Source organism: Oncorhynchus nerka, linkage group LG9a (genome assembly GCF_034236695.1).
Source record: "Oncorhynchus nerka isolate Pitt River linkage group LG9a, Oner_Uvic_2.0, whole genome shotgun sequence".
NCBI classification, from domain to species: domain Eukaryota; kingdom Metazoa; phylum Chordata; class Actinopteri; order Salmoniformes; family Salmonidae; genus Oncorhynchus; species Oncorhynchus nerka.
In genome coordinates this window covers 49,557,742-49,570,964 of record NC_088404.1, presented here as the reverse complement: position 1 = coordinate 49,570,964, position 13,223 = coordinate 49,557,742, and the positions used below count along the sequence as shown (strand labels likewise).

At 43.1% G+C, this 13,223-nt stretch overlaps 1 protein-coding gene across 1 annotated transcript in view; it reads left to right on the top strand.

Annotated features, from left to right (window-relative positions):
* LOC115134470 (calcium-dependent secretion activator 2-like) overlaps positions 1–13,223 on the top strand; it is a 178,825-nt gene that overhangs the window by 161,312 nt on the left and 4,290 nt on the right. The window contains exon 25 of the mRNA XM_065022669.1: positions 5,101–5,208. Within this exon, the coding sequence (XP_064878741.1) occupies positions 5,101–5,208 (108 nt within the window). The remainder of the gene's footprint in view (positions 1–5,100; positions 5,209–13,223) is intronic.

The window sequence follows — 13,223 nt, the reverse complement described above, 5'->3', positions numbered from 1 at the left end:
GCTACGCCCCTGGTTACAGGTGGGCTAAAGAGAAGAGGAGGGTTGTGTCGCTGGGGCCTTTAGCAGGAAACTCTTTTCGGTCCCTCCCTTCCTTTTTTGTGAAGACTGCTGTTCAAGGGCCCCGTGTTGGCAGTGCACCCTACTGGTTCACGCACACTCACACACACACACACACACACACACACACACACACACACACACACACACACACCCAACTGCACCTGGGGGAAACCGATCCAGGGTAGGAAACCGAACTGGCAGTGTATAATTAACAGCAACACATTTTTGTCCCCTCTCTCTCTCTTTTGTCTCCACAGCTCCCAGCGCTTATCCCCATCAGGTTAACCGGGCTGCCTCACCCTAACTGTACACCTCTCATTCAGCCACCACTTGGCCTGGCTCCACATTTCCTCTCCTCCTTCACCCTCTTCTGCACTCCCACACCCTCTGTCTATCTCCATCACCTCCACCACACACACTTTTCTCTTAATCCTTCCCTTTGACATGATTCCATTTCACACTGGATTGTTGACGGTCTGGAACTGCGTGTGTGTGTGTGTGTGTGTGTGTGTGTGTGTGTGTGTGTGTGTGTGTGGGGGTCTGTGTCTAGCGTGTTTGCGGGTCTGTGTCTAGCGTGTTTGGCTACAAGTCAAGTACAGAACTAAAGTTTGTTCTTTGACAGAGGGCGACCGGTGTGTATTTTGTGCGAGGCCCCAATCTGGACTGTAGCAGTGTTGGAACGTGGCCTCTGTCTATATCTCTACCATGCTTCCATGTCACACTGCTTTGTCACCTTGTCACAGAGGGAGAGAAGGTGAGAGCTACTGAAAGAGATGGAAAGGGGGATAGAAAGAGAGGAATAGAGAGGTCCCTTGGGGGTGTGAGGTGGGGCAGTGGGGGGACAGTGATACTCCCAATAATCCTGATACACACACACACAGCCCCACACCTGTCCAATTCATACTGTCACTCACTGCAGCGCAGGAAGTGGCGGATTTAACATCTCCACCCACTGGATTACAGTTTTTTGACAGCCCTGTCAATCATCATCATGCCCAACCCCCCCTTGACCTCGCATCTCACCCTCCTCACCCTTATTGTACTTTAACCCCTGTGACACTGAAGTACAGCTCATCAAAGGTCCATATGAATTACTGTGAACTGAATGTAACCTTTGATTAAATACATTCATGTCACTTTGTGTTACATCATTTCTACAGTATGAAATACATTTCTTTGTGAGAAACATATTTCTACACTCTGTATTGGATGCCCTATTTTATTAATGTAGGAACAGCATGGATAACAAAGGAAAATGTGATCTATAAAGAAGCTCTACTCATTGTCTCATTGTTTTATTTCAGTGAAATGTGTTTTATAGAGGAAATGTAGGGATATTTTGAGGGGAATATGAGTTTATGGATCTGAGAGTCAATCAGTATATATTTTTAACACATTTTAGGAAGGCTGTTTTGCTGCTAGGCAACTGAAAATAAGCCATTCAGTCAAGCAACAAATATCTATTTGGATGCATGAGCAGAGGTGAGTCCTCAGCACCATCTACTATTGTGTGCCTCAGGTTTTCCCCTCCAGCGTCTTTTTTATCAAACTAAGCGGTAAAATCACATAAATGATGGTAGCTGCAAACACATTTGTGGTCGGGTCAATCCTTTTTAAGGGAGCATTTATTTTTCAGGAAATAAAAACAATTTCAACCAAAAACAATGGACCCCAGTTATGTTTTTATTTTATTTTTTATTTTACCTTTATTTAACTAGGCAAGTCAGTTAAGAACAAATTTTTATTTTCAATGACGGCCTAGGAACAGTGGGTTAACTGCCTGTTCAGGGGCAGAACGACAGATTTGTACCTTGTCAGCTCGGGGGTTTGAACAATGAATGACAATGAATGAACAACATCTTTCTTTGAAATGTACAGGATTGTATGATGCTTTGCTGGGTTGAATGTAGTTGTATTTGTACAGGGTTTGATTGAAGTTTTTATCGATGTTGGGTCACATACATCGTGTGGCCCAGTTGCTAGAGCATGGCGCTTGCAACACCAGAGTTGTGTGTTCAATTCCCACTGGGGACCAATTGGAAAAAGTATGGAAACTATATGTACTCACTACTGTAAGTCACTCTGGATAAGAGCGTCTGCTAAAATTTTAAATAAAATGTGATTATTTTACTTTACTTATCGTTTATCAGTGTAGGGTCATGAATTGAATTACAATTACATCTTACAAAGTTCAAAAAATCCTGTCTGTGACCTAGACAGTGGGTGACTACGCCAAGTGTGAAAGCTGTTATTTTTAGAGTAGTCACATGACAGTGAGTCAGGGTCAAGACCACCTCTGACACATCAGGGTCATCCCTGTCACGTCAGAATCACCTCTGTCACTGGAAAGCTGACTGGGTACAGTTGGCCCCTGTTGACTTGCTCCCAGCTCTAATAACTACCTCAACCGAAGATAATGCCACACACACAGAGGCTAGTTACCCCACTGGGTCAGGTACCCACCTTCCGCTTCGGTTGCCACAATTACAGTTGGTAATCACAGTCTTCTCTTCCATCTCCGTGGAAGAACATCAGTCAAAGGGGTTTTCTGTGCTCGTTTTTTTTTTCTTTTTTTTTTTCGCACATACAGAAGCTCCTTTTCCACAGGGAAGTTGGCGTGTCGTGTTCAGCACTGTAGTAGGACAGCAGGCCCCGGGGGGCTATCTAAGGCCCTGAGAAGCGGGTGTGAAAGATGTCAAAGCAATTACAATAGCATTACAGTGTACATCTCCAACTGACATAGAGAGTGTGAATGGAAGAGGGTTAACCCTTTTTTCTGCCTCTGGCCTCTCTCCTCTGGCGCCACGATTGCTTTGACATTCACTAAATGTTTAGTTGGTAACAGCTCCACCGCTTGTTATTCTGACAGCAAGTGTGCAGAGTCGTACCTCTTACACATCTCTTGAAGAGAAGGGGATTTGTTAGAATGCGGCAGTTGGAAAACATGGACACTGAGTTTCAACGGAAATATGCCTTTTTAAAGGGGAAATCTACCATAGCTACATCAATTTTTGACCTTACTAATGATATGTACCCATTGATTCTTGAAGAGTATAACGTATAAATGCATCATGAGCTTAGTTCAATGGCTGTACCCCATCAGAACCCAAAATATAAGCTTGTTTTACTCCAATATTTGTAAACGAAGTAAATGTCAACAAACACTGTACAGTCGTGGCCAAAAGTTTTGAGAATGACACAAATATTAATTTCCACAAAGTTTGCTGCTTCAGTGCCTTTAGGTATTTTTGTCAGATGTTACGATGGAATACTGAAGTATAATTACAAGCATTTCATAAGTGTCAAAGGCTTTTATTGACAATTACATGAAGTTGATGCAAAGAGTCAATATTTGCAGTGTTGAGCCTTCTTTTTCAAGACCTTTGCAATCCGTACTGGCATACTGTCAATTAACTTCTGGGCATCCCATTCTTGCATAATCAATGCTTGGAGTTTGTCAGAATTTGTGTGTTTTTGTTTGTCCACCCGCCTCTTTAGGATTGACCACAAATTCTCAATGGGATTAAGGTCTGGGGAATTTCCTGGCCATGGACCCAAAATATCGATGTTTTGTTCCCCGAGCCACTTAGTTATCACTTTTGCCTTATGGCAAGGTGCTCCATTATGCTGGAAAAGGCATTGTTCGTCACGAAACTGTTCCTGGATGGTTGGGATAAGTTGCTCTTGGAGGATGTGTTGGTACCATTCTTTATTCATGGCTGTGTTCTTAGGCAAAATTGTGAGTGAGCCCACTCCCTTGGCTGAGAAGCAACCCCACACATGAATGGTCTCAGGATTATTTACTGTTGGCATGACACAGGACTGATGGTAGCGCTCACCTTGTCTTCTCTGCACAAGCTTTTTTTCTGGAAGCCCCAAACAATCGGAAAGGGGATTCATCAGAGAAAATTACTTTACCCCAGTCCTCAGCAGGCCAATCCCTGTACCTTTTGCAGAATATCAGTCTGTCCCTGATGTTTTTCCTGGAGAGAAGTGGCTCCTTTGCTGCCCTTCTTGACACCAGGCCATCCTCCAAAAGTCTTCGCCTCACTGTGCGTGCAGATGCACTCACACTCGCCATTCCTGAGCAAGCTCTGTACTAGTGGGGCCCCGATCCCGCAGCTGAATCAACTTTAGGAGACGGTCCTGGCGCTTGCTGGACTTTCTTGGGCGCCCTGAAGCCTTCTTCACAACAATTGAACCGCTCTCCTTGAAGTTCTTGATGATCCGATAAATGGTTGATTTAGGTGCAATCTTACTGGCAGCAATATCCTTGCCTGTGAAGCCCTTTTTGTGCAAAGCAATGATGATGGCATGTGTTTCCTTGCAGGTAACCATGTTTGACAGAGGAAGAACAATGATTCCAAGCACCACCCTCCTTTTGAAGCTTCCAGTCTGTTATTCGAACTCAATCAGCATGACAGAGTGATCTCCAGCCTTGTCCTCGTCAACACCCACACCTGTGTTAATGAGAGAATCACTGACATGCTGTCAGCTGGTCCTTTTGTGGCAGGGCTGAAATGCAGTGGAAATGTTTTTGGGGGATTCAGATCATTTGTATGGCAAAGAGGGACTTTGCAATTCATCTGATCACTCTTCATAACATTCTGGAGTATATGCAAATTGCCATCATACAAACTGAGGCAGCAGACTTTGTGAAAATTAATATTTGTGTCATTTTCAAAACTTTTGGCCATGACTGTACAGCCTCAAAACATGGTTAAAACTATCATTTTGATATCATGGATGTTTAGCCCTTTCATCATAATTTGAGAATGGTTACATTTTTCCAGCCCCTTAGCTTTTTAGCGAAACAGGTGGGGGGAGTTTGCTTTGTTATTGTTTCAACTGCTGATGTCCACTTTAAGGCAATGAATATGGCCATTCTCTGTTTAGGTGTTAAAGTCCGAACACACCAGTTTACAAATAGTGTCTTTCCTATTACACTCCCCATGTTTAACCCTATCTATCGCCTCCTTGTGTTTTTTTTCATCTCTCCTCCTCTTCTTCTCCCTGTCTCCTCTCTCTATCTGCTCTCAGAAGCCAGGGATGGACCTGGCTGATACCTACATAACATTTGTGCGGCAGAACCAGGACATCCTGCGAGACCGCGTCAACGAGGAGATGTACATCGAGAAGCTGTTTGACGTAAGTTTGTTGACCATGACGTGCACTCACACTTGCACCTTGTAAGACTGGTTGGATGGCAACGTCACGAAAATTATGCGCAAGCATCGATGGGGCCGGAAGCCGTGCTTTGTTATGATTGTGAACAGTCAGAGAGCTAGCAACAATCACAAGAAGCTGCCATGTGGGGAATCGTAGGTGGCTTGTTTCAACTAGTTTTATCTTCTTCTTGATGGCATGTCTTGTTTTGAGGTGTTTTGAGTAATTTCATGTCAATGCTAATATGGCTAAAATTCGCTAGCTATCTAAGCAACAATTGTAACAATGTATTTGAGTGAGGAAAAGTGCTCATTGTGCAAATGTATTTATGTTTTCAATAAACATTTGGAGATGAAATATAGTTTACATGTTGTCAACAACCTAATCCAATACCTAAACAACCTTTTGCTAAACAACAAACATATTTATATTATTGTAGACATAGCAAGGAGTATGGCTATTGTTAAGTCTGTATTGCTTCATAAACTCAGCAACAACAAAAAAACGTCCTCTCACTGTCAACTGCGTTTATTTTCAGCAAACGTATTAACATGTGTAAATATTTGTATGAACATAACAAGATTCAACAACTGAGACATAAACTGAACAAATTCCACAGATGTGACTAACAGAAATTGAATAATGTGTCCCTGAACAAAGGGGGGGGGTCAAAATCTAATGTAACAGTCAGTATCTGGTGTGGCCACCAGCTGCATTAAGTACTGCAGTGCATCTCATGGACTGAACCAGATTTGCCAGTTCTTGCTGTGAGATTTCTGGGGCGAATGGCCCTAGCCCTCACCCTCCGATCCAACAGGTGCTAGACGTGCTCAATGTGATTGAGATCCGGGCTCTTCGCTGGCCATGGCAGAACACTGACATTCCTGTCTTGCAGGAAATCACTCGCAGAACGAGCAGTATGGCTGGTGGCATTGTCATACTGGAGGGTCATGGCAGGATGAGCCTGCAGGAAGGGTACCACATGAGGGAGGAGGATGTCTTCCCTATAACGCACAGCGTTGAGATTGCCTGCAATGACAACAAGCTCAGTCGGATGATGCTGTGACACACCGCCCCAGACCATGACGGACCCTCCATCTCCAAATCAATCCCGTTCCAGAGTACAGGCCTTGGTGTAACGCTCATTCCTTCGACGATAAACGCAAATCCGACCATCACCCCTGGTGAGACATAACCACGCCTCGTCAGTGAAGAGCACTTTTTGCCAGTCCTGTTTGGTCCAGCGATGGTAGATTTGTGCCCATAGGCAACGTTGTTGCCAGTGATGTCTGCTGAGGACCTGCCTTACAACAGGCCTACAAGCCCTCAGTCCAGCCTCTCTCAGCCTATTGTGGACAGTCTGAGCACTGATGGAGGGATGGTGCGTTCCTGGTGTAATTCGGGTAGTTGTTGTTGCCATCCTGTACCTGTCCAGTAAGTGTGATGTTTGGATGTACCGGACATGGCAATTTATTGCCCTGGCCACATCTGCAGTCGTCATGCCTCCTTGCAGCATGCCTAAGGCACTTTCACGCAGATGAGCAGGGACCCTGGGCATCTTTCTTTTGGTGTTTTTCAGAGTCAGTAGAAAGGCCTTTTAGGTTTTCATATCTGTGACCTTAATTGCCTACCGTCTGTAAGCTGTTAATGTCTTAACGACCGTTCCACAGGTTCATTAATTGTTTATGGTTCATTGAACAAGCATGGGAAACCATGTTTAAACCCTTTACAATGAAGATCTGTGAAGTTTTGGGATTTTTAGGAATTATCTTTGAAAGACAGGGTCCTGAAAAAGGGACGTTTCTTTTTTTGCTGAGTTTACAATGGTATTGAAACCTGGAAGGGACACAATGTTATACTATACACATGCCTTGCTTTTTAGCATTTAATGTTTTTACCTGTACTTTTTGAAGTCAATAGTACAAACAACAGACAGACAACTTCACAACTCCGCCTGACGATTTAAAAAATACATATTTAAACTTGATTTAACTAGGAAAGTCAGTTAAGAACTCATTCTTATTTACAATGACATCCTACCGGTGAACAGGGGGTTAACTGCCTTGTTCAGGAGTAGAATGACAGATTTTTACCTTGTCAGCTCGGGGATTCGATCCAGCAGCCTTTTGGTTACTGACCCAACACTCTAACCACTAGGCTACCTGCCGCCCCTGTTTGTGTGTATATGTTTTTACTTTTTTTTAGGCGTTTTCGTCGTACTAAGAACATAGAATGAGTGAGTAACTGTCATTTTTACAACGCTATGTTAAAATAGTTAAATTAATTTTGTTAAACACAATAGAAATTGGAACCAGTGGACCATATATCTGCTGTATTGTGATGCCAGTACAGTATACGTAGGTGTTGAATGAAAAACAGCATGAAAAGGAGACATTTCACCCACTTTATTTATCCTATTCTGAGGTGAATCGTTGTCAGGTGTGTGTGGGATTCCATCAAACCTTAAATGTGCGGTAGTGGACACACAAACACACTCCCTCCCTCTCACTAAGACACACACATGCACAAAATCAAACTCTGTTTCCTTTTCACTCATAGATACAGTGACACACACTCTCCATCTCACCAGCTGCTATTTCTGTCCCACTGTTTCACTTTCCTTGCACCCCTATTCCTCTCATGTTATACACACTTCCCCCACCTTTCTCTCTCTTCTTCAGCTCTCTGTCTTCCCCTTTCCTGACCAGTGCTTTCCACTCTACTTTATATCTCCCTCTCTCAACCATTTTATTTTCACTTAGACCTCCTAAACCCCCCCCCCTCTTTTCTTTTCACAAACTCCCCCCTCTTCTCTGGACCCCTCTTAACCTGTATGCACCTCCCTTCCCATTTCTCCCTCACACATTTGCCCTCCCTTTTCCTCTCCCTATCTCATTTGCACCCTCTCATTGTTGTGGGGAGGCCGCATGATGTGATGAATGCGAGAGGACACTTGTTTCACAGTGAGAGTACCCCATTGTGACTACTTCCAGGGCCCAAGCTAACCCCCCAGGGTTTTTGTTGACCTGTCTACCATTGAAATATGCTGAGAGGTGCCCTGTGTGTGGCCCCCTTACTTCCTCTATATATCCTGCGGTTGCAGTGTGTCACAGAGTACCTTCAGTGTTCAGCACATAAGATGAAATGCATACACATAACGGTACATACACAATTACACACATCTAAGGCACACATACATACACATACGTACCTATCTGACAATGCATGCAACAACAACAAAAAAACGATTCATCCATCCGACACACACGCAAGCACAGCCCTCCTCATTGCTACCCTCTAAGATTGGGTTTGTAAACTTGACGTGGAAACTGAGATTGGAGTAAAGCAGTGTTCATTTGGGGCTGGGGAGAAGGGGAGGGGGTTGGATGGGAGACGGAGGAGGCAGGCACAGCTCTAATGGACCCCACACACCCACAGTCATGCACTAGGAGGAGAGACAACGTCAGGGTCTAACCATGTCACCACACACACGCTCACCGCCTGTGGTTGTGTGTGCTGGGAAATGTGATGATCTCTCCATAGATGTGTTAATGTGCACACATCTGTCTGTTTATGTGTGGGGGTAATTGCATTGCATGAGTGTAGCTCTTGCTGCTTTTGGGTGCCATCAGCTTGTATTGGTCAGCTGTTTCTAAGTGTGTTTGCATGTGTGTGTATGGTTTACTTGTGTATGTGTGGGTGTGTTTGCATGCATGCATATAGAGTCGGAGCCATAATTATTGACACCCTTGATAAAGATGAGCAAAAAAGACTATTAAATAAATGCATATACTGAGCTATATTGTATGCTCCAAAAATGTGAAAATTATATTATTTTATACTAGTACAATTGCTCAGATAAAGACATTTTGTTTAACAAGTATTTCTTGTTCCTCAAAAAGATAAGGGTCAAAATTATTGGCAACCCTATAATTTTATTATTTTACCCCCTTTTTCTACACAATTTCGTGATATCCAATTACGATCTTGTCTCAGCGCTGCAACTCGCCAACGGGCTCGGGAGAAGCGAAGGTCAAAACATGCGTCCTCTGAAACATGACCTGCCAAGCCGCGCTTCATAACACCCATTTGCTTAACCCGGAAGTCAGTCGCACCAAAGTGTCGGAGGAAACACCGTTCAACTGATGACCTGGTGGTTAGCTTGCAGGAGCTCGGCCCGCCACCAGGAGTTGCTAGAGCGCGATGAGGCAAGTAAGACCGCGATGAGCCCCCCCGGCCAAACCCTCCCCTACCCCGGACGACTCTGGGTCAATTGTGCGCCGCCCTATGGGACTCTCGGTCACGGCCGGTTGTGACACAGCCTGGGATCGAACCCCAAGCTGTAGTCACGCCGCGACACTGCGATGCAGTGCCTTAGACCGCAGCAACCCTATTTTCAATACCTCATCTTGTGAGTATAACAGCACTGAGCCTTTTTTACATAACTCACTGAGCCTTTTTTACATAACGGCACTGAGCCTTTTTTACATAACGGCACTGAGCCTTTTTTACACTAGTTGTGGTTTGGCATTGAAATAAGGATGCTTAAGTAGAAAAGAACCCCATACCTACTGTAAAATATGGTGGTGGATCTTTGCTGTTATGGGGTTATTTTGCTTCCACTGGTCCTGAAGCCTTTGTTAAGGTCAACGGCATCATGAACTTTACCCAGTACCAGGACATTTAAGCCAAAACCTGGTTACCTCTGCCAGGAGGCTGAAACGTGGCCACAAGACAATACCGGCAAGACAATAACCCCAAGCACGGACATCAAAATCCACAAAGAAATGGTTAATTGGCCACAAAATATTTTTTTGCAATGCCATCTCAGTCTCCGGACTTGACCCCCATTAAAAACCTGTGTTTTGAATTGAAGGGGGCAGTTCATAAATGCAGATGAAGGATATCAAGGATCTGGAAAGATTCTGTATGGAGGAATCATTTAAGATCCCTCCCAATGCGTTCTCCCATCTCAAAACATTTGAGGAAAAAGCTTAGTATTGTTACCCTCCCAAGGTGAGGTATTTGAAACATGGTTGCCAATCATTTTGCCACAATCTTTTTAGTATTTGTATTTTTTATTTTATACAATCTTTATCAAGAGTGCCAATAAATTGGGACCTGACTGTATGTGTTTCTACACCTGAGGAGCAGCCAAGATAGTGTCTAGCTTCCTTTGTTGATGACGAGGGTAATACATGCCCTTGCGGGCGACCAGTCCTTCTTCTCGTCCTCCATATTAGGGGACAAGCCTTCTGACAGGGGCCACACAAACTAGCCCTCCCCTCCAGCCAGCCCCCAGGTGTGGCCCTGCTCTCTTCACTCTGCCCTTAACCACGTCAACCGAGGGACACTTAAGTGTGTCATTAACATCTCGCCGTCAGAAACACCACAAAGACACACTCAGCTACCAAACTACATAAATAATGTTCCAGGAGAACTAATGACAACAAACGACCTGACGTTCACTCGTCTAGTTAACGCTCTCTTGTTCCCTCCATCTGTTTTCCCCCTCTTCCACTAATCGGCTCAATTAAAGTGCATCTCCATTTTCAATTTCACGCTCGCCCCATTGAGTGCCAGGGGGCGGCTAGCCTGTTACCGAGTAGGCTGGCTCTCGTTGTAAGTATTAATGTTTTTATTGGCTGTTGTGGAGCCAACGATACTCAAAGTGAAATGAGATGGATTCTTCTGGAAAGGGAGCTTTAAAAATATCAGAGAGGACAGGCTGAACTATGGAGAGAGTGTCATGCTCTTTGTCAGAAGTCCTCACTTGAGAAGACATTGATAGAAACCCAGATGCTTTCAGTCACCAACATCCCCACTAGTTTTTTTTTATTTCCCTTTCAATGAGCAGGGAGCTCAATGTAGGATATTGCATCGTCAAACAAACTCTGTATAGAGTGAGGCACACTGGCTCCAAATAGGGTTCACAGACAGTGTACTTTGCCTTTTACTTAATTCAGTTGTTTTTTTGTCCCCTAAACTCCCAAGCCTCATAATTTCAAATAGAACGGCTAACTTTATATGTAAACACAATATGCTATCTATACACCTACACTACTATACTATACCAGTGACTTAATTGAAAGAACCTTGTGAGATGATTTGCATGAAGAAGAAATGTTCTGGCATAATACTGTGTGTAGCCAGGAGAGAGGTGTGAAAGGTAGCCAGGAGAGAGGTGTGAAAGGTAGCCAGCCTGGTAATAGAACTACAAAGGCATTTACAAACACATTATGCATTCTATTTTTAAAGCAAGGAGGTGAGTCTCTTCAGACCCACACATTCAGGTATTCTTCAGTAATTGGCATATTTGAAAGTATAATGGTTTTAATGGCACACTGTTGTCCTTTTAAACCCTATCCTTTGACCTTGTGTGATGTGTTGTCTGGTGTGATTGGAGAGGGTGTTGTGGAACTTGTCAATGGAAAATGTTAGTCTTCTATACAAAAAGGGATTGAAGGAAATATAGCAATAAACTCTTTGAATGTGGTAATAAACAAGTTAAATGAGATGTACAGTCACCTTAAAGGTGACCAAAAAAGACTCTAAAAGAAATAGTACAGATAATGAGCACACAAAAAAAGGGGAAATTATATTATTTTATACTAATACAATTGCTCAGATAAAGAGACTTTGTTTAACAAGTTTTTTTTAAATATATGAAAAAAATATATAGATTTCAAAATGATTGGCACCTTTAAAGATTCTTGTAAATTAAATCAAACAAAATTCAATCTGCATTAACATTATACTTTTTAAAATGAATCTCATCTTAAGGAACTGTATTTGGGCCTGCCATGGCTTCCTGTTCCACTGGGGTATAAACATTTGGTAAATCGCATGTAAAATCCTTTTGTCATCCGTCACCCTTGGGAAAAGCAAAGAACTCACAAATGAAGAGAGGCAGATAGTTGTTGACTTTCATCAAACAAGCGATGGATACAAAAAAAAACTGAAAATAAGGAATATACCACTTACCACTATCAGGGCAACAATTAACACGTTTAAAACCACTGGAACAGTGGTACACTTGTCTGGTAGAGGATACAAGTGTATCTTGTCCGCACGCACAGTGAGGAAGATGGTTTGGGAGGTAAAGAAGGGACAACATTTGAGAATTACAGAACTTGACCTCATCTAGGGTCATCAAGTCTCCAAATCTACATTTAGCTAATAGGCTATTTGGAAGGGTTGGTAGATTTTTTAAACAATTTATGAGAGCAACCAACAAAGGTTAACACCTGGTGTTTGCTAAGCGGCATTGCCACTTGGATTGGAACTGGTGCTATGTTCAGAGAGTCTTTGTCCGTGCACACCAGTGGTGGGTTTGGCCTCAAAAGAAGGATGCATATGCCGCATATACTGTAAAATACAGTGGTGGATCTTTGATATTATGGGTCTGTTTTGATTCCACTGGTCCTGGGGCCCTTGTTAAGGTCATCTGCACTCTGCCAAACACCAGGACATTTTAGCCAAAAACCTGGTTGCCTCTACCAGGAGGCTGAAACTTGGCCAAAAGTGGATCTAACAGCAAGACAACGACCCCAAGCACACATCACAATCCACAAATAAATTCTTAGAGGTCAGTCCATAACCGCTGACCGAAGGATATCAAGGATCTGAAAAGATTTTGTATGGAGAAAGAACCCTCCCAATGTGTTCTTCAGTCTCATAAAACATTACATAAAAAGTCTCAGTGCCATTGTCCTCGCAAGGGAAGGGTGAACAAGCTATTGAAAACAGGGGTGCCAATAATTTCGACACCTATCTTTTTGCAATTTATTTATTACTTGTTACTTTTATTACTTAACCAAAATATTTTTCTCTGAGCAACTATATTACAATATAAAACAATATAATTTCCCCATATAGCTTCAGTATTTGTATTATTTATTATTTATTATTTGTAGTCTTTTTTGCTCATCTTAATCAACTGAGTGTGTGTGTGTGTGTGTGTGTGTGTGTGTGTGTGTGTGTGTGTGTGTGTGTGT